This window comes from Borostomias antarcticus (genome assembly GCF_949987555.1).
Source record: "Borostomias antarcticus genome assembly, chromosome: 15".
Classification (NCBI taxonomy): domain Eukaryota; kingdom Metazoa; phylum Chordata; class Actinopteri; order Stomiiformes; family Stomiidae; genus Borostomias; species Borostomias antarcticus.
The window spans coordinates 8,001,104-8,023,733 of record NC_140248.1 but is presented as its reverse complement, the minus strand read 5'-3'; the positions used below and the strand labels follow the sequence as shown (position 1 = coordinate 8,023,733).

The following is a 22,630-nucleotide window of genomic DNA, read 5'->3' as shown; positions in this document are numbered from 1 at the left end:
ACACAGTTAGACACTCTGGGTATACACACAGTCCTCAAACAAAAATGCAGCCCACAAAGAACCAGAGAGACAAGCAGGCCTCCTACTAAAGAGCATGATTAGTGAGACCTGAATCGCACCATCCAAGCTCTTTCCAAGCCACCTCCCACACACGCGCGGATCACTCCCCAGCTAATTATGCAACGTATGAGACAGTTGAAGTTGTTTCAAAGTTTTTGTTCATTTGTCAGATACAGTACATCATAGTGACTTTGGGTTGATAGAATCTCTGGTACTGAAGCCCTGTGTTTGTACTGCCAGCCGTTGGTGGACTACAGCTGCACTCTTACAATGGACATGGTTCTACCTCCCCAAAGGTTAATCTCATTGAGCAGGTTAACCCGGACCCATCCACTGGAGGAGGCTCTGATTGGCTAAGTGGTGCCCTCAGGTCTCAAGAGGCTTAATCAAAGGCGACACTTCAGATGATTACAACGATTGACAAGCTAAACAATTGTTAGAACAAACGGGGGAGCGGAGAGGGACAGAAGACGTCGACGATGCTTCAAGATGACTGTCTTCCAAATGAGACAGAAAGACGTTTATAGACATAGTCCCAGCAAACAAAGCCGCTAGCTCTAGATAGCCGCATCACTGTGGGACATGCTACGGGGACAGGAAGCCCTGCCGGTGTCGACACAGAGAGGGCAAGCTGCTCCTGCAAGGTGACCCTCTACAGCCTAACCTGCCATGCTGGACTAGTGAGAGTGGCCTATTGATCTATTGATCACGCTCATCGCCCTGCGAGGAGGATCACTCTCAGCGAATGAGAAAGCGGCGAACGAAAAGCCCCTGATTGACCATGAGCTCAATAATGATGATGAGAGGACTCTGACACGTCCGGGGGGAGGGGTCAGGGGGAGGGGAGGGGGGCAGAGAAAGAGAAAATGGAGGTCTATCAGGCATGCCATTGGGAGATGTTAGGATTAAATCTTGAAAGAGCTTAGATGGTGACTGAAAGCAATCTAATCAAGCCTGCTTTTATCCGCTGTGGCGGAGGAAGGGCTTCCAGCCAGGATAGATCTGATGTCACTGATGCCTCCAGACCATCTGTCTTCTAATTAACCAGCCCGGAGACCTCTGGGAGACCATACTTATTCAGCATGTAAGTGTAGCAGAGGGACCTACTGAGCTACTCATATAGCAGAGTAGGCCAGCTACTTGTGACTTGAATAATATGTAAATGAATAATATGTAAATGAATGAATAATACTATAAATATATGTTCCAATACAAAAAAGGCATTCATAGTCCACCTGTTACATACGGCTCTAACTGTGACTACTTGTTGTCCACAGTAGAGGCAGGGGCCTTCCCTGCTCCGGGCCCTGACGGCCATGTTGACTTAGTGCCGGTGCTGGTAAACTGATACTTACAGTACTCGATGCCCAGGACGATGTCCCGAAAATAGAGACGCGTCTGCTCCTCAGAGAACGGGCTGTCTGACGGTACCTCCATCACTGGACTGGACATCAGCGAGAAAGAGAGAGAGAGAGAGAGAGAGGGAGAGAGAGAGAGAGAGAGAGAGAGAGAAAGAGACCAAAACACAGACAGACAGAGAAAGGGAGAGTCAGAGAAAAAGAAAGAGAGAGAGAGAGAGACAGACCGAATGAGAGAGAAAGAACGAGACAGAGACATCTTTAACAACGTAAAGATAAGAATCAAGCGCATGCATGCTCACATATCCTGCTACCAGCAGATACTGTACAGTATGAATGTACAAACACAGCATCCTCCCACATGAACACAGTCCGGCACTCATCATCTTCATGACAAGAACATCGCCATGTCAAATCAGGGCTGGTGTGGCACACCACCAAATACAGAATTTCCTACATGAAATGGAACATGACCAATCCTTCAATAATTAAACCCCAGTAGAGCACGAAATGGAATGGTGGACGTAGATATTGGAGCCTTATCACACATCCTCCATTATTCATGAATCGAAATGCCAATATCTTATGAGCCAGGGAGGGAAGTCTCAGGATTAATTGAAGTTAGAGGTGAGCAACGTTTCCATTTCCAGGAAACAGCCCATTTATAATTATGTACCAATGACTCAGCTATTCCTTGTCTGCTACAGTTGGGTCAGTCCCTGGCCAGGAGATCCAGTATTCATTCCTCTCCCCTCTAGAGTCCAAAGCACAGTATCTGTGTTTGACTGTTGCTTCTTGTTGAGCGGCAACTACTGTATGTTTTCTGCCTTTCTTTTTTGCTTGGCAGAATGTGTTGCCTGTCACTTGCCGCTTGTGTGCTTTGGGCTTAAGAATCGGTAAAAAGGGCGACGGAGAAGAACTGTCATTCTACTGGCATTCTACTGTCATTCTACTGTCATTCTACTGTCATTCTACTGGCATTCTACTGTCATTCTACTGTCATTCTACTGGTATTCTACTGTCATTCTACTGTCATTGTACTGGCATTCTACTGGCATTCTATTGTCATTCTACTGGCATTCTACTGTCATTCTACTGTCATCACTCCCACGTTTAGAATGTGATCATCTGTTATTTCCCAATGGCATTAGCCTCAGATCTCAGTGGCTTTTCAATGCCCTGTAGACAAGAGAGGAATCTGGACATGAGTGGGTTAAAAGGACCAAATGTATTTTTTTTATTTAATCTTTATTTATACAGGGAACACCCTTGAGAGCAAGCTCTTATTTACAAGGATGCCCTGTTACAGTGCATTTTGAAACAATAAAAACAAAACAAAAAATGAAGCAAGACAATAACTCAATTAAAGTACATAATAAGGCATTAAGAGAAGCAAGAGCAATCCCTATGTAACGTATCATCTAGAAGAACTCTATGGAGATCAACCGGACCAGTTTTAGTGAGTCCTGGAGCCTGTTCCGTTTATCAGGAGCGTAGAAGGAGAAAGCAGTCTTTCCTGACTCACTATTCACACAGGGAATAAACAGCCTGATGTGTGACTGCGAGCATGTTTGGTCATTTGAATTAAGTACTTAGGAGTGAGGACAGACGCATCAGGAGCTTTCCACATAGGACTTTATAAATAAACAGAAGACTGTGGTTGTCTTCGAATCACAAAAGAGGACCAGCCCAAACTTTTCATATAAAACACAGCGGTGTGTAAGAAACCCCACCACCAGTTACAAAGCGCAGAGCACTATGATACACCGCATCACGAGGCTTCAACACGATGGGGGAGGCATGCAGAAACACAACATCACCACAATCAAAAACAGACATCGCATGCACATGCACAACGGACTTTCTAGTGTAGAATGAAAAGCTAGCCCTATTCCTGTATAGGAAGACAATTTTTCTCCTCAGCTCTTTGGGTCTGAAAAAAGAGCTTAGCATCCAGCCAAATGCCAAGACATTTATATGAGTTAACAATTTCAATTTGCTCGCCTTGGAGTGTATGAATACTGTATGAATTTCCGAGCCTAGGGGACCGTGAGAGCAGCATCCATTTAGTCTTGTCATGGTTTAGGACCAGCTTGTGATCAAAGAGAGACTGCTGGAATGCATCACAGACAGTCTGCAGGCTCGCAGCGGCCGAGGGAGGAGTGGGGCCTAAACTATACGTGTTCATGGGAAGGGGGCAGGGGGACAGAAACACTGGTACTGGTAATAACTGGTTGTCACGCCCCCGCCTCGCCAGCCCCGCCTTCGTCAGACTACCACGCCCTCTGACTCTGACACTGATTCAGGTTCCCCTGGTACGTCCCAGAGGGCGCAGCGGGAACTGCGCTCTCACCAATGAGCCGGGCGCGCTCCCACTCCACACCTGCCTGACGTCACCAATCAGCCACGAGCCGGGCGTGTTCCCGCTTCACACCTGCCTGGCATCTCCAATCAGCCCATCTCAGCCAGGTTAAGAAGCCGGGCTACTCAGCAGTCGGTGCCAGATCGTTGAGCAATCTAGTGGGTATCATGTCTCTAGCTTTAACCAAAACCTGCCTTTATCCTAACCCTCCCTCACCATTTTTGTTTTCCTTCATCCTAGTCTGACCTCCCTGCCACTGCCTGAACCTTGCCTGTCTGGAGAACCAAGAACCTGCCTGGACCCCACACCTGTCTGACTGCCACGTTCCTGCCTGACCCTCGCCAATAAACGTGCCCCAACGTGGGTTTGTCCCCATACGCCTGTCGTGTCTGCTCTTGGGTCCTCCTCCACTAGCCCTAACACTGGTAATAACTTGTCAAGTGGAAACTGACATTGGAGGAGAGAAGGGGAGGGGAGGGGAGGCTGGGGGTTTGGGGGGTAGAGGGAGCAAGGGGGTCAGGCGTTCAATATTTCTGAAAAGGTGCATGTGCCGTACTCACCCACTCCTCATGAGCTCAAACACTGTTGGAGACAAGAGAGGAAAACGTAAGTCCATGACACTAAAGGAAACATGTTTTGACTGATACTGCAGCCACACCGTTGCACACTAATACTACTGCTGCTGCTTTGACTGACTGTAGGCCTGAGTGAGCTGAATCAGCTGGTGAACTCTGATTAGGTCAGCCAGAGTAGCTGGTGATTAGGTCAGGCAGAGTAGCTGGTGATATCTGACAGACAGTAGCAGTCGAGTCGAAAGCTGACGCACAGCCGAAAGTCTCAGTAGGGGTGCTGACTAGTAGGTATTTGTTGACAGTAGCACTCGGCTATGACCAAGTGTTCCTGATGGACCCGTCCACCATCCCTTCTCTAGGAGCAGCCCAGAGGACTGGCAGAGGGAAGGGCCTGCGGGCACTTAGTCTATATTCTAGTACTGTACACTCACATGGTGCCAGCTGGGCCTACTGCTACAGGCAGAGAGAGAGAGAGCCCTAAGTAGATTAGACAGAGAGGGAGAGAGAGAGAGTCAGAAAGAGAGAGGGAGAGAGAGAGGGAGAGAGAAAGAGTGGGAGAGAGAGAGAGTCAGAAAGAGAGAGCCCTAAGTAGATTAGACAGAGAGAGAGAGAGAGAGAGAGGGAGAGGGGGAAAGAGAGTCAGAGAGAGAGAGAGAGGGAGAGGGGGAGAGAGAGAGTCAGAGAGATAGAGAGAGGGAGAGAGAGAGGGAGAGAGAGAGTCAGAAAGAAAGGGAGAGAGAGAGAGAGAGAGAGAGAGAGAGAGAGAGAGTCAGAAAGAGAAAGTCTGATAAGAGGAAGTACCCATGTGCATGTTATCCTCAGCGGGATCATCCAGCACCTGTAACATCGATAAGAGATCAGGAGCAATCATCACACTTGCATTAAAACTGACAACGTTAAGCAAGCAGAGGATGTGAGCTGCTAGTTTGAATCCCAAATAATAGCGGACATTATTACTGTAGCTACCATTTGTTTCGCACTAGCCATGTGTGACAAATTGCCGCATTACTTGTAATGTTTTCCACCAGTAGGGTCTTTAAGCTCAGATGACAAAAGAGAAGTTGTACCCCTAAGTAGATTAGACTGGTCTGGCTCAGGATTGGGTGTGTGTGGGAGGACGGTTCTGGCTGATGGGAATATGATTACAGCCTCAGAGAGAATTAACAGATTAGAGGCGCCCTCTGAGGGGGTGAATAGCGAGAGGTGTGTGTGTGTGGGGGGGGGGGGGGGGGGGGGCAGAGAGAGGGAGAGGTTAGAGGAGTAGTGGAAGGGAGGAGGTGGTGTATATCTTCTCTGGAGGTGAATACTAAGCCTTTTTCCCTCTAAACTCATTATGGCTGAGAACCCCAGACGCTCCCGGGCCACCTCCCCCTCTCCTCCGACCCCTTCTTACCCCGCCCCCTCCCCTCCCCTCCCCTGAATGACAAGGCCCGATTGCATAGCAGCGCCCCCGCTGTCTGGCTGTGATTGAAGAGCACTCCGCTGATGATGATGTCACAGGGGGAGCGGGGCTCTAAATCAGTCCCTCTTCCCCTCACTGCCCTCCGCTCAGTCTAATAGAGGCCTGTAGCTGATCTCTGTCGATTGGAGGAGGAGTGAGTGTCTGTGGTTTAGCCGCAGTGTCCTCGGGGTTCAATGTGTGCCTCAGCGTTTGTGAATAATGAGATACTGGCGAGGAGTGAGGTGTTTATGGATTATCATGAATGGCTGAGCATGTTTCTGGTGCAGCAAGCTACAGTACCGCAGGCTGTGAGGTAGAACTGGTGATTCATATTCCATATCTGGCAGCAGATCTGGGAAACGAACGGCTCCACTTTCCAGCCCGCCTTAAGTGGGGTAACCCAACACTGGAGCTCGGATAACACGCAAACGGAAGTCTGTGTCCGTCATGCATTTATCTGCCCATTTACAAGAAGCACGTCCTTCTTGTGTGGCTGATTTGATCAGTCTCACCTCCACCAGTTTGACTATGTTTTGATGGTCCAGCTTTTTGAGGATGGCGATCTCTTGGTAGACCCGATCCAGGGGTCCTAGGACTTTGGGCTGCTGACTCAAGGCTGCTTTGGGTCCTCTGGGAGGAGGGCGCCCTGCACACCACCACCACCACCACCACAACAACAACAACAACATATATATCATTCAGTATCTGCTGGACTCACAGAAAACAAATTCATAATTAGACAAATAAAACACATATTCATTATTATATATTATATATTCAAAGTCATTCAGAATGTCATAGGGCAGTGACTAGTATTGTGAAGTCCAGACAGTGTGACACATACGTGGGAATCCATACTGCTTCATCAGCTTCTTCTTGGACACCACTTTCATGGCCTGGGGAGAGACATGGGTAGTGAGCTGTCATGGACACAGCATTGCACTTCCACACAGACAGATACACTTATGGATTTTCTGGAGGTGAGCAAGGAAATACTACACTAAATAAATACTGCTGCTGCTTCTTTTTTCTGTTTTGTTTAAAGATTTATTTTAAAATGTCATACTCATTTGGTGAGTGGATGACATAATTGGCTGACTTCCTGCCTTTCCATATTCAACAGAAAAAGCTTTTATAAACTTTTCGATTTGCAGCTATCCACGTCGTCTAAGTACGCCATTTGTAGCACTAATGGTGTACTTAAGATTCCTGGCACCGCCACAGGGCCCATAGCTGAGTAACTGCATAATTGACTGTGAATGTGGACCGATACGTGGCTGAGGGATACAGCTGAGGGTAGGAACTCTAATTTAAGCTTTACCAATGCAGAGAACAACGAACAACATGGCTACAAAATACTTCTTCATGGTCATGCAACTAGTAGGCTGACGTAGGTGCATCCATACTGCTACATTTTCGCATCTTTTACTAACCACATCCCAGCTAGCAATCGTTTGTTCTAAAAATGTTCTAAGCACGTGAAAACATTAGCAGAACGTGTAGGGAATGTTCGCCAATGTTGTGGGAACATTCCCTGCTAGCTGGGATGCATTCATAGGAACTTTCTTCAAGCTCCAACACACACCCTCGTCAGACTGTCCTCTCAGCCTTGCTGTTAAAGGTTCGATTGAGAGCACTCCCCATGTCACTTCAGAGGGAGCCAGTGCTCTTGTCTGAGCCTGGTACAGAGCCCTCCTCTGGCAGAGCCAGCTGGAGCCAGACGCTGCGCATTAGCTTTTGTTCTACACCACTAACGAGGTGTTAATGCCCCACACCTGTGAAATACATTATTGTGTAGGAGTGAATAGACGGCATTTAAAAACATCACAGGGCTTTAACGATGACATGTAAATTCTCCCTGTGCAACGCTAGGGATGTCAGCTGCAATCCAGTCAGTCATATTAAAGACCTGCGGGGATGTTAAGAACAGATGGTTTCTGTTTACCGGATGGTCTTATTCTGTCTCCCTGTCTGTGTGTTAAGGTTCCACACTTCACCTCAAGTCATGTCAGTTTTATTTGTCACATACTACATCATACAGGTACAACGAGTAGCTTAATATTCTTCTTTAAAGTGAAACAATGCCTTATGTATCTAGATCCAAGATGCAGAGTACTGTATATACATACAGTATGGACATACTGTACATATGAGCATGGGGGAGTAGTCAAAGCTACACATTGGGTTAGACAGGGAGGGAGATACAGAGTATATATCACAGTACAGAATGAGGACATGTATATGCGACGAGTATAAATATATAGAGTGCAGTTGTAAATAGCTACTCAGTTTAGACTACAGCTCAGTGTCATCATTCAGGACTCCTTCTGAGCCCGTCTGTGTTGGTTTTGAGATGCAGTACCTCCCCTCTGACCTGAGCAGAGAGAAAAGGCTGTTGTCCGGGTGACTGAGATCCTTCAGGATTTTCCCAGACCTGGTTCTGCTCCGCCTTGTGTAGATGTCGTTGAGATGCGGGAGAGACGCCCCTGTGATACGTTCGCTTGACCGTACCACTCTCTGCAGTGCCTTCCGGTCTTGCATGGTGCCACTCCCAGACCAGGCGGTGAAGTGGCCAGTCAGGGTGCTCTGCTCTCATTGAGGTGGGACAGGCCTCTGCCGCGCACTGGTAAAATACTGGAAATAATAAAAAAAATCTCCAGAGAAAACGTGGAGTCTTCATCGCGCTGACTAGTTGAGAGGAATTGGTTTGTCAGAGGGAAGATGCCGTAGAATCATGAATATTTAACAGGCGCGTCGGGGGAAAGACTGGCGCTCCCACAGTGTGATTCACTAGCGGTGATCGTGCACAGTGATGTTCGGCTTTGGATTACAAACGCGTGGAACGACAGCTCAGCGTCACTCTCTCACACACACCTCTTACTCACTCTCTCACACACACCTCTTACTCACCCTCCTCACACACACCACTTACTCACCCTCCTCACACACACCTCTTACTCACCCTCCTCACACACACCTCTTACTCACCCTCCTCACACACACCTCTTACTCACCCTCCTCACACACACCTCTTACTCACCCTCCTCACACACACCTCTTACTCACCCTCCTCACACACACCTCTTACTCACCCTCCTCACACACACCTCTTACTCACCCTCCTCACACACACCTCTTACTCACCCTCCTCACACACACCTCTTACTCACCCTCCTCACACACACCTCGTACTCACCCTCCTCACACACACCTCTTACTCACCCTCCTCACACACACCTCTTACTCACCCTCCTCACACACACCTCTTACTCACCCTCCTCACACACACCTCGTACTCACCCTCCTCACACACACCTCTTACTTACCCTCCTCACACACACCTCTTACTCACCCTCCTCACACACACCTCTTACTCACCCTCCTCACACACACCTCTTACTCACCCTCCTCACACACACCTCTTACTCACCCTCCTCACACACACCTCTTACTCACCCTCCTCACACACACCTCTTACTCACCCTCCTCACACACACCTCTTACTCACCCTCCTCACACACACCTCTCACTCACCCTCCTCACACACACCTCTTACTCACCCTCCTCACACACACCTCTTACTCACCCTCCTCACACACACCTCTTACTCACCCTCCTCCCACACACCTCTTACTCACCCTCCTCACACACACCTCTTACTCACCCTCCTCACACACACCTCTTACTCACCCTCCTCACACACACCTCTTACTCGCCCTCCTCACACACACCTCTTACTCACCCTCCTCACACACACCTCTTACTCACCCTCCTCACACACACCTCTTACTCACCCTCCTCACACACACCTCTTACTCACCCTCCTCACACACACCTCTTACTCACCCTCCTCACACACACCTCTTACTCACCCTCCTCACACACACCTCTTACTCACCCTCCTCACACACACCTCTTACTCACCCTCCTCACGCACACCTCTTACTCACCCTCCTCACACACACCTCTTACTCACCCTCCTCACACACACCTCTTACTCACCCTCCTCACACACACCTCTTACTCACCCTCCTCACACACACCTCTCACTCACCCTCCTCACACACACCTCTCACTCACTCTCTCACACACACCTCTTACTCACCCTCCTCACACACACCTCTTACTCACCCTCCTCACACACACCTCTTACTCACCCTCCTCACACACACCTCTTACTCACTCTCCTCACACACACCTCTTACTCACCCTCCTCACACACTCCTCTTACTCACCCTCCTCACACACACCTCTTACTCACCCTCCTCACACACACCTCTTACTTACCCTCCTCACACACACCTCTTACTCACCCTCCTCACACACACCTCTTACTCACCCTCCTCACACACACCTCTTACTCACCCTCCTCACACACACCTCTTACTCACCCTCCTCACACACACCTCTTACTCACCCTCCTCACACGCAGCGGCCCTGACGACACAGTCTGATGCACAGTATTGACTGTAGTGTGTTTCCAGGGCCAGCGCCTGACCTACGGAGGCCCAGGGACCGCTGGGGAGGTCACAGCCTTGTTCCTCTGCTGTCCCTGTCATTCTAGCCGTGTGTGATACATAAAAGACCACCGGGTCATGTTACATTAATGGCCCCCCTGCCTGCGTGTACTGGCCTGACATGTCTGCCCTCTAGTGCACCTCTGTGGTAGCGGGGGGGGGGGGGGGCGCTGCTCGACATCCAAGGGTCCGAGGGCGTCCTGCTCACACGTAGACCCCTCCGGACCCCCAGTCTGCGTTAAGCCCCGGGGGCCTCCAGACCCCCCCCCCCCCCCCCCGTCCCGGGAGCAGCCTGGAGAGGAAGCCAGGGAGCCAGAGTCATTAAGACTACGAAACAGAAAACACAGGGATCAATTTCCTGCTTCGGAGATGGAGTGGATGGCTGATAATTAACTTCTTAATTCCGCGCTCGAGTTATTTGGGTTGAGCCCAAATGAATGGCGCAGAAAACAGGGATTGGGGCGGCTTGAGTCCTCTAGATGAGTCCTCTTGAGCCTGGAGATGACTGAACAGCTGCCAGTCCAGTTGGCTGTGACACAGCTTCATCAGTATCGTAATTAAAACACAGGCTGGGAGAGCACGCGTGCGCGTGTACAGCTCTGAGAGATTCTGGTATCTTGGTCAATTGCTACATGTTTACAAGCTTTAGCTTGCAAATCATGACAGGAAAACAAATGAATGTGTTGAAAGAAATGATCCTGACATTTACTGCATTTTGTCTTTTCTCCTTGTGTGTGTGATTGATGATTGCATGATGATGGTTGTGGTGCCTGAGTGTGTGTGTGTGTGTGTGTGTGTGTGTGTGTGTGTGTGTGTGTGTGTGTGTGTGTGTGTGTGGGTGGGTGTGCGCGTGTATGTCTGATTGCATGAAATTAGCTCATACTGAGGACACAGATACCCAGATTGATTTAATTTTCCGTGGATACCACCCCAAATGCCAGGAAACTAAATCACATCCTTCTCTCCCCAGTTTTCACTTATTTCTGTGTTCCCCGCCCCCCCCCCCCCTCTCTCTCTCTCTCTCTCCCTCTCTCTCTCTCTCTCTCTCTCACTCTCTCTCTCTCTCTCTCCCACCCTCTCTCTCCCTCTCTCTCTCCCTCTCTCTCTTCCACCCTCTCTCTCTCTGTCTCTCTCTCTCTCCCACCCTCTCTCTCTCCCTCTCTCTCTCCTACCCTCTCTCCCTCCCTCTCTCTCTCTCTCTCTCTCTCTCTCTCCCTCCCACCCTCTCTCTCTGTCTCTCTCTCTCTCTCCCACCCTCTCTCTCTCCCACCCTCTCTCCCTCTCTCTCTCTCTCTCTCCCTCTCTCTCTCTCCCACCCTCTCTCTCTCCCTCTCTCTCTCCGACCCTCTCTCTCTCTGTCTCTCTCTCTCTCTCCCTCTCTCTCTCTCCCTCTCCCTCCCTCTCTCTCTCTCTCTCTCTCTCTCTCTCTCTCTCTCTCTCAGGTTGGATGAGTTTGTCTGCAGTGAAGGCCTTGCAGGAGGAACAGTACAAAGCTGTAATAAGCAATCAGTCCTACGTACTGGAAAATGGAGGACATTTTCTTGGCAGTGAGCACTATCGTGGGACATGCCTCCTTTGCACCAACACGGTTGATGTTAGCAATTATGCACACACACACACAAACACACACACACGTACGCATACACACACACACACACACACACACACACACTCAGACAGACAGACAGACAGACAGACAGACAGACAGACACACACACTCACACAGACAGACAGACAGACACACACGGCACGCACACACACACACACACACACACACACACACACACACACACACACACACACACACACAGACAGACAGACAGACAGACAGACAGACAGACACACACTCAGACAGACAGACAGACAGACAGACAGACAGACAGACACACACTCACACAGACAGACAGACAGACAGACACACACACACACACACACACACACACACACACACACACACACACGCGCACACACACAGTTCAAGCCACCAAACTGGATCATAACTGAGCCTTTAATATTAGAGAGAAGACCACTCCACACCCAGACCAGCTCCACTGTCTTTACCCTGCAACTCAACATATCTGTTTCGGCGCATTGCTGAGGCTCATTACATTGAGCCTTGTGTTCCAACGCCACAAGACCATGAAGAGGTAACTGTAAACCCCTCTGGTTTAGACAGCCAGGGAGAAGATGACAAGGCCTGCGGACAAAACACGAGGACGGACACACCCGCTTCATCTTTCCTCTGACCGGCTACCAGTGAAGTGGATGAGGTTCCTAAAGTGACGTAATGGAGGGGACTTACGTAGTATTGGTCGTCATCTTCGTTGTAGGCCAGTTTGACCACCCCGTAGGAGCCCTGCAGAGACACCCAGGGGGCCACGAAAGGAGGAGAGGTCAGTTCAATACGGTCGAATCCCTCAGTATTAACTCAGCATGTACAGTACTGTAAAATACAGTTGTTTTGGTTTCTGTGGTACGTTTTTGAGTCAAGAAAAAGTTCACAGCTGCTTTCTGGTATCACTGAGGATTTACTGACAATGTCTGAGGTAATCCAGGTTCCAGGGTCGGGAGGATCAAAGCTACAGTACGTGACTCAGCCCAGGGAGAAGTTCATGAGACTAGTCAGTGGAGGAAAAATATACTGTCAAAATGTCACCACTGGAAGAGTATTCTCCAGATTGAAAACTGCACTGTAACAGGAAGAGGCATGGCTGGTACTGGCGCACATGCCCTTTAATGGTGATTGATTTCCATTAAAGGGTAGGCGATCTCTTCTCTTCCAGCGAATGAAAGCAGCCAGGGAGGCCAACAGTAACACTGAAATAGACTCACCTTCCCTATCTCATTCTGCAGCTTGTACTGGTTCAACTGGATACAGTCCTGAGAGAGGGAGAGAGCAGCAAGAGAACATGGATCAATGCTTGACTCCTGGCCAGTGGAGAGAGATAAAAAGAGAACACCGCCTCGGCGTGAACAAAATGTCCCCCATTTAACTTTCAGAGCGGTTATTATAGATGCGGCTGGTGAATTCTGTTTATAGTTCTCCAATCCATTACAAAGCTGCGGTTTAAAGGAGTGATTTACAGTTTCATAGCAACCGCCACAAGCGCTCCACAGAGTCAGTCAGGGAGTCAGTCAGGGAGTCAGCCAGGGAGTCAGTCAGGGAGTCAGTCAGGGAGTCAGTCAGGGAGTCAGTCAGGGAGTCAGTCAGGGAGTCAGCAAGGGAGTCAGTCAGGGAGTCAGCCAGGGAGTCAGTCAGGGAGTCAGTCAGGGAGTCAGTCAGGGAGTCAGTCAAGGAGTCAGTCAGGGAGTCAGTCAGGGAGTCAGTCAGGGAGTCAGTCAGGGAGTCAGTCAGGGACTCAGCCAGGGAGTCAGTCAGGGAGTCAGCAAGGGAGTCAGCAAGGGAGTCAGTCAGGGAGTCAGCAAGGGAGTCAGTCAGGGAGTCAGTCAGGGAGTCAGCAAGGGAGTCAGTCAGGGAGTCAGCAAGGGAGTCAGTCAGGGAGTCAGTCAGGGAGTCAGCCAGGGAGTCAGTCAGGGAGTCAGTCAGGGAGTCAGTCAGGGAGTCAGTCAGGGAGTCAGCAAGGGAGTCAGTCAGGGAGTCAGCAAGGGAGTCAGTCAGGGAGTCAGTCAGGGAGTCAGTCAGGGGGTCAGCAAGGGAGTCAGTCAGGGAGTTAGCAAGGGAGTCAGTCAGGGAGTCAGTCAGAGAGTCAGTCAGGGAGTCAGTAAGGGAGTCAGTCAGGGAGTCAGTCAGGGAGTCAGTCAGGGAGTCAGTCAGGGAGTCAGTCAGGGAGTCAGTCAGGGAGTCAGCAAGGGAGTCAGTCAGGGAGTCAGTCAGGGAGTCAGTAAGGGAGTCAGTCAGAGACTCAGTCAGGGAGTCAGTCAGGGAGTCAGTAAGGGAGTCAGTCAGAGACTCAGTATGGGAGTCAGTCAGGGAGTCAGTCAGGGAGTCAGTCAGGGAGTCAGTCAGGGAGTTAGCAAGGGAGTCAGTCAGGGAGTCAGTCAGGGAGTCAGTAAGGGAGTCAGTCAGAGACTCAGTATGGGAGTCAGTCAGGGAGTCAGTCAGGGACTCAGTCAGGGAGTCAGTCAGGGAGTCAGTCAGGGAGTCAGTAAGGGAGTCAGTCAGGGAGTCAGTCAGGGAGTCAGTCAGGGAGTCAGTAAGGGAGTCAGTCAGAGACTCAGTATGGGACAGGGCAGACAGAACCACGGTGAGGGAGGACAGAGATGGAGGGATAGGGTGTGGGAAAGGGGAGTGGTAACATAGAAAGAGGGGGAAGAAAGAGAGAAAGAGCAGTGGGAGAGAAGGTGTTCAAATGGAATGCTGTTTCTAGTCTATGTGAAATTCAGAGAGAAGGAGAGAGAGAGGGAGAGACAGAGAGAGACAGAGAGGGAGAGAGGGAGAAGGAGAGCGGGAGAGAGAGAGAGAGAGATGGACAAGTGAGACGAGGTCCCTCATTACAGCCAGAAAGCTGTGCTCTGGCTGTAAGTTAGGGAGTCTGCAGTTACTCTGCAGTTACACGAACACGGCATTAGCTTTGCAAAAACCCATGAAGTTTCCAGAACGCTGTGAGGGGTGTTTTCGTTCTTATTTTCCCTCGAGTAAACAGGCGAAGGCGATCTCATTTTGATAACGATGAAGGACGTTCGGCTATTGTAGCCTACAGATAAATAATAACACAACATAATTTGAAAGCCCATAATGTGATTGTAGGCTTCAATGTCCTACTCTTGTCCGACCAAGATTCTATTAGCCGAGCAATGAAGCTCGTTAGACAAAAAATAGGCTATAGGCTATATCACATTAATAAAATAGACTACACATTTCCTAATTACATTATTAACACATTTAGGTAATGCTAAGATTGATGACTGATTTGCTTCCATACATAGCGTATTTTGAGCAGGATGCTGACAAAATGGTCTTAAATCCCACCCAATCTCTAATGTATGGTTAAAGGTATAATATGTTATATGTGGATTAAAATTTTAAAAAATTCTAAAATAATACATCCATAGGGCTTTGTGAAGGCTGAAGAGTAAAAGTATTGCTTTTCCATAAAAAAATGATATTTTGTCTGAAATTATTACATTATGAAATTTTGACGGCCTGACAATGACACTCTGTTGATATCATACCAGCCAATAGTATTACAGCATTGATACTGCGCGCTGGGTTGCCAGGTACTATTGTTGTGATTTAATTTGATTTAGTTCCCCTGCATTTTAATCATCTCATAATATTGTAATCATAATCATCATATGGTATAAATTGCTTTAGACAGCCACAACACTAAATGTTGCAACAGAGATCTGCTCAAGAGTAATACCAGATGTGACCACTAGATGTAGCAATAAGAAACTGCTCAGAGTAAATACCAGAGGTGACCACTAGGAGGTTTTAGTGGGTAGCAAGCAGGCCCCCAGGATTCGAAATCTAACGTGAAGCCCTATAGGACCGCGCCATCTTTGAAAAAAATGCGCATCTTTTTTGACATGCGCAGTCAAAGGTATCAATGACGCATTCTTGTAGTCCATGAACAGATGTGAAATGTAAACGCGCGTTCATGGCTCTCCCCGCTCTGAGTTAGCAATGAAAATCGGCTTGCTTATTAATCTACTTTCTTCAAATATATCCGTTGGAAAATATATTATTTTATCCAGGCATCTTAGTTTTAACAGTATAATTGTGACTGAACATGTTTTGTTTGCTAGTAGGTGGTATTCATTCTGTTCACAACAACGCGATGGGCAGCCAGGCGAAATAGCTTCAGGGGACCTGGTCCCAGGCGAGTTGAACAGCTGTCCACCCAGAGACGAGATCGCTCGTTGCGGCATGAAGTTCGCGGCTAACCCGCCGAGCTCGGGGGGCTCACAGGCCAGTGCGGAGATGTATTACCAGTAGGCTAATTATAGTGGAATTGCTGAATGACTATTTATCATTTCATCTTTATGCCTACACAACATCAACTCATTTCCATGTATGTGAATAAAGTTAATTCCAGTTATTTACTAAATATCACGTCTCTGTCCATTTCTGGAAAAGGCAAATAATTTCTGTCAAATGATCACTCAAGTTTTATCACCAACCCACAACTATTTTGAGTACGTTTATGAAAAGCGCTATATACATGAAATGCGTTATGCATAGGATGTTGTGCTGTGGTCATTTTCATTAACACATTTGATTAATCAGTCCTTTTTGCTTGTTTTCTGTTTGCAGTGTATTATGTGTATTAAGTGTATTATGCAGCCTACTCCAAGATGTTATGGTTACAGCAGTCAAACTGTGAATATCTTCATGTACAGTAGTTGTTTGTTCCAAGGTCCATCTCCCATAGTTTCACAAAATTCGCTTGGAAACACTACAATACGTACCGGTTTAGCAGATGTAATGTAATAGTTATACACATAGCCTACTGTAATTTGCACAGACAGACGAGTGTACTTTACTGATTGAGACTGGATAGAGAGAAGGAAAGATGAGATTGAGACGGGATAGAGAGAAGGAAAGATGAGATTGAGACGGGATAGAGAGAAGGAAAGATGAGATTGAGACTGGATAGAGAAGGAAAGATGAGATTGAGACGGGATAGAGAGAAGGAAAGATGAGATTGAGACGGGATAGAGAGAAGGAAAGATGAGATTGAGACTGGATAGAGAGAAGTAAGATGAGATTGAGACGGGATAGAGAGAAGAAAAGATGAGATTGAGACGGGATAGAGAGAAGGAAAGATGAGATTGAGACTGGATAGAGAGAAGGAAAGATGAGATTGAGACTGGATGCAGCCTGTTCCAGAGCCGTCTGGCACGTGCTCACTGGACTCTGCAGTCCACACTGCAGTAGACACCCAACCTGATAAATACATCACTCACACACACACACACACACACACACGCCCAAGCACACGCATACACACACACACACACACACACACACACACACACACACACATGCACACACACACGTGCGTAGACAAACATACACACAGACACACACAAACACATGCACACACTCATGGAGACACACAGGCACATACACACACACACACACACACTAATGCACACAACAGCAACTTGATGACTCAAAGAATCCCCATATATCAGACAGGGCTGCATAAATCCCAAAGTCTCTTGTTCATTTAATTCCCTCAATTCCCCTTCAATGAGTGCTGCAAACCACGATGCACACTGAGGAGTCCTCACCAACTCAAACAGAGCCCACATGCCTGTGAAGATGAGTCTTGTCACTAAGGTGAGGACGTGCAGAGAGAGAGAGAGAGAGGGGGGAGGGGAAGATAAGAGGAGAGTGTGTTAGAGATATTCCTAATACTATAAGCACATCAAGAATTATAGACAGAAAAGTACAGGGTGCTGCTATTGTGTCGGTGCTGTGATGCCATTTCAAAGTCTTTCTAGGAGTGGAGCTTCGCTGCGTTGTTTGTTTGAGGTATTTTTCTCCAGATCACTGGAGCTAATCCTCACATAATAAAGACAGAAACATAGAGAGGGTTAGACAGAGAGAGAGAGAGAGAGAGAGAGAGAGAGAGAGAGTGAGAGAGTGAGAGTGAGAGAGAGAAAGAGAGAAAGGAGACAGGTGAATGACAGAGAGGAAAAGAGATGGGAGATGGAAGAAAAGAGAAAGTCAGAGAGAGCGAGAGAGAGAGAGAGAGAGAGAGAGAGAGAGATTCATCCTATCTGTTACAGTAATTGGTGAAACCCCTCTCTCTAGCTGCCATTCCCTTACAGGTCATCCATCTTTGAATTAGCTCCTATGCACCTCTGCTGAAAGCAGAGCATGAGCAACCTGTCCGGAGAAACCTAACAGCCACTATAAATAACTCTTACCCAGCTCATTGCCTGAATTTGTATTGACTCCATTCTCTGTGTGTCAGTCACCATTGATGGCTGTCACTGCGAAACACACTGATTTCCCCGTCTGCCGTGTGGGAGTGTGAGGCAGCGAATCCAGGCTTTCATGAAAAACTGTGGTCCGTGATTCTGTGAGAGACCCAACTCTACTGCAGGGTATAAACGTCCTTTTTGAGGACAAAGCCAGGATACAATAGCAAGTGTAAAAGTCAGACATAAAAAGTGTAAAAGTCAGAGGGCTATGGTATTCTGACAGATACATTTGTAAAAAAATAAAAAATAAAATTATATTAATAAGACAAGAGAAAAGAGGGGTGTCTTACCCCTCCAAATGGATTTGGAAGCTAACACAAAGAAGGCCCTGTTGAACAGTTTGTCAGTCTGAAGCTAGCTGCATGCCAGATTTTTTTTATTTTTTATTCATTTATTTTGTTTCTTGTTTTTATATATTGCAGATTGTTATTTTAGTGACTGTACATTGTGTTCTTCGTGATTGTGTTTTAGCGTTTTCTTGATGCCCCAGAGGAATGCGACTTGGGAATGTAAATGTCTGTGTTGTGTGTGTGTGTGTGTGTGTGTGTGTGGTGTGTGTGTGTGTGTGTGTGGTGTGTGTGTGTGTGTGTGTGTGTGTGTGTGTGTATGTTACACTTCGAAAGTGTTTTTGTATTGTATGTGATGCTGACTATTTTAATTTCCTCCTCCTCGGATCAATAAAGTAATTAATCAATCAATACCTGCAATTGTTTTAACAAACATTTTATAGCCTTTAGTTCTTTGTTTGACATGTTATTTGGTGTTAAATCTCCCACTCCCTCCCCGTCAGTCCAGCCCACAATAGCCACACCTTCTTCTTCACCCCTTTTCTGTTGGAGAAGGTAAAAAGGCTATAAAGGACATAAACCCGAGAAAATGGGCAGGCTCTGACAATCTCCCTCCTTACTTCTTACGCCTGGCCGCTGATATCATAGCTGAGCCAATGGCATATATACTGCTCAAAAGGTTTAAGGGAACACTTCCTCACACTTAATCACATCCAGCTCTCAATGGGTTAATGATTTTGGTTTTCATTGACCGTCATTTTGTTCTCGGCGAATTACACAATGTAATCAATAAAGATTTTCAACTTGGTTATTTTGTTCATGGAGATCCGCCATGATGATTGATGACTGGCGTTCCCTTAATTTCTTTGAGCTTTTTCTATGTTTAACCTCTCTGTACAATACGATGTCATTCCTGATGTTTGGAATGCGCACAGACCAGCGCGCAGACTGGCTATTCTCCGTCTGTAGGCTACACTCGCGGCTCACATTCTCTACGCTACGATCGGATTGTTGGTGCCTAGAATATTGTGTGCAATATGGCTGAATATTTGTCAGATTTAGAGGATCTAGAAAATGAATTAGAATATGACGGACGTCCCTATCGTTTTGAGCCAGAGTATACGGACGAAGAGCTCCTTGAAAGCAGGGTGAGGAGACAGAGAAAATAGCCGCTCTGCGCGCTGTGCGCATGCGTGCTGGAGCAAGTGGGGGAAAGGCGTTTTTAGAGATCATATTACAGAGGCTAAAGACCACGTATTTGAAAACCACAACAAGGCCTCGCTTTGGGGAATCACAACTGACGATTCATAAAATCAGATTGATGAAAACAACCGTTTAGCGGCCGAAAATAGATTTTTAGAAACTGCGTTCTCGGTGCCCCATCCACCGCCATTACATGGATATACTGGCTCGCGCTGGATTTTAAATTTCTTCTGCATGCCTCCGAACTATACACCAAAGTGATCTCGGTGAGTCAAACGTCTTATTATATGTCGTAAATAAGGTCCAGGTTGTCAAAAACGAGCATTGTCCTTTAAGACACCAGGTACCTTAGATTTTAGGCCAATAATCTCACGACATCCACCCTGTCAATCAAAACGTTGTTGTGAAAAAAAGTGTTGAATATCCCTTGCAGCCCGCTTCAGGCGGAAATACGTCAAAGTACGGAAGCAATATGTTCTCCAACTTCCCTTTCAGTGTCTCTTTAAATAAAATAAAAGAATCCCTACAGTAGCTACACACTCAAACACTAAACACACACTCAAAACTTGATTAGAATATCAGACATGTGACCACTAGCCCTGTCGCAGTCCAGTTGCCTAACTCGGTGTACCTGCCCGTTTGCCTAACTGTGTATATACTTGACTGTCTGCCTGCGTGCTTGTCTGTGTAGTACTTGATCTTGTGTTGTTCGCCTTGCTTTGTCCCTGTACATAATGTTTGTAACCTGTCCTGCATAGTGTGTGTGTGTGTGTGTGTGTGTGTGTGTGTGTGTGTGTTGCCTGCATAACCCGAATTACCTTTTAAATATTTGCTTTTTTATTATATTAGTTCTAAAATGTCTTGTTTGTCTATATAATGTATTTTACCAGGCTTTAACATCTAGCCCAGGGACTGCAGCTGAAAATTAGCAACCCTGTTAATGCTGCCATATTTACAGTTTTTATTCATGTTTCATGTCTATTCACTGTGGATTGGTATGCACTGTCCCTGCTCAAATAAACCCAATAAAGTAAAGTAAAGCTAAATATAAAGCTAAATACTATAATACTGTTTGTATGTCATATGCAGCAACTGTCACTCTGGGTGTATTGTTGGGCTGGTATAGTAGTGTGTGTCCCACCTACGTTACACACTATAGACCTGTATGATAAGGACTAACAATCATGATCCTTCTTGGTCAGCAACAGACAGAATATCCAAGATTTACTTTAAAGAGAATACATCTAGGATGTGGATTATTACAAGCTTTTACAAGCATTCCAAATTTCAAAGGCAGTCCCACAGAGGTCCGGCTATGCACTGAGAGAATTACATGCAATTGGGGAAACTGTCTGAACATGAGCAGACACACACGCACACACACACACACACACACACACACACACACACACACACACACACACACACACACACACACACACACACACACACACACACACACACACACATTCTCTCTCTCACACACATTGTCTCTCTCTCACACATTGTCTCTCTCTCTCCTCTGTCACACACACACAAACACAAACACACAGATGGATAAGCATTTCGGCTGATTAACCACTGCTAAGACTTAAGCTGAGTGAAAGTCCTTGACCCCCCCCCCTCCTACCTCGCCTGTGGCGTGACACGGCACGGGTCAGACAGTATCTGCTGACCGTCGGACCGAGCACAGGTACAGGTACTGCAGCAGTCTCTGCACTAGCCAGCTCAAACTATAGGAGCGCTGGATACGGGTGGTCAGTCCCTTCCATCCCCTGGCCTCACGTCAGCCCACACAGTTGCTCTGGGCCTGTCCTGACCGGGCCCTGGCCACGCCCTGACCGGGCCCTGGCCACGCCCTGACCGGGCCCTGACCACGCCCCCCCCCACCCCTCCTCCGCCCTCTCTCTCTACAGCGGCATGTATCAAGTTATGATGGAGTGGAGGCTGTTTGATTGATCTCTGTAGGCTTTCGCATTAGGTTAGAATACATTTTTTGGTTGGGTTTGGGTTTTTAATGCATTCTAGGGGTGTAACGATACACTAATCTCACGATACGATACGAAACACAATATTGGGTTGACGATAACAATACGATACGATACACCAAGGGAAGGTGTGAAGCGTTGCAGTAGCGCTGCTGTTCACACCAATAGTGCATTTCTCCACATCTCTACTCCACTACACTTTGTGAATTGAGAGCTTAACTGTTGTAATATCATGGATAGGCTTAGACAAAAGACGTGCTTGTTACCAGCGTTGTGTAGCCAGCGTTCACTGATATACAATAAACATATCACAATATTGTTTTCACCTTGACGATACGTATTGTGACGTTTCTTTATCGCGATATATTGTGGCACAATATATTGTTACACCCCTAATGCATTCCCACGGCCACTGAACACGCCCCCTCCGGCTCACCTCGGCGTCTGAGATGGAGACGCGCTTGCACTCCACGGTGGGCCGGCGGGCCACGCGCGGGGAGACGTGGTGGTAGCCGGCGCCGCCCCCCCCCGCCGCAGACGGCCCCCTCTCCTGGAGGGACATCTTCCTGCCCGAGAGGCGGGGCCGGGCCGGAGCGCCGGCCTTCTTGTCCGCGGCCGCGCCCCGCCGCCGGGCGCCACCCTCCGCGCCGTCGGCCACCTCGCCGGGGGTGGCTGTCACGGCGACGCCGGCCATTCTGTCGGCCAGGTCGCCGCTGGGTCGCCGGTCGGGGTCGGGGTCGGACCATCCGCAGCCGGGGTCGCTGCTCATCGCCATGGCACGGTGGCTGGAGGGGATCGTGGGAGGAGGAGGAGGAGGAGGAGGGGAGGAGGGGAGGGGGCGTGGCCCACCAGCATCAACGTCACCCGGGCCAGCCTGGGACAGCGCTCTCCAGAGCCTCGCCGGACCTGTGGGGAGACCAGAGGGGGGGTTAGGAGGGGATCG

The 22,630-nt window shown here is 48.1% G+C and overlaps 1 protein-coding gene across 1 annotated transcript in view; it reads right to left on the bottom strand.

Moving 5' to 3' along the window:
- camkk1a (calcium/calmodulin-dependent protein kinase kinase 1, alpha a) overlaps positions 1–22,276 on the bottom strand; it is a gene marked incomplete at its 3' end in the record, with an annotated part of 30,031 nt that extends 7,755 nt beyond the window's left edge. The window contains exons 1-8 of the mRNA XM_084449709.1: positions 22,124–22,276; positions 13,143–13,190; positions 12,613–12,666; positions 6,638–6,689; positions 6,306–6,439; positions 5,154–5,190; positions 4,341–4,362; positions 1,416–1,504 (exon numbers count right to left, since the gene is read on the bottom strand). Coding sequence (XP_084305835.1) covers positions 1,416–1,504; positions 4,341–4,362; positions 5,154–5,190; positions 6,306–6,439; positions 6,638–6,689; positions 12,613–12,666; positions 13,143–13,190; positions 22,124–22,249 — 562 coding nt within the window. The 5' untranslated portion in view covers positions 22,250–22,276. The remainder of the gene's footprint in view (positions 1–1,415; positions 1,505–4,340; positions 4,363–5,153; positions 5,191–6,305; positions 6,440–6,637; positions 6,690–12,612; positions 12,667–13,142; positions 13,191–22,123) is intronic.
- Between the last annotated feature and the right edge of the window lie 354 nt (positions 22,277–22,630).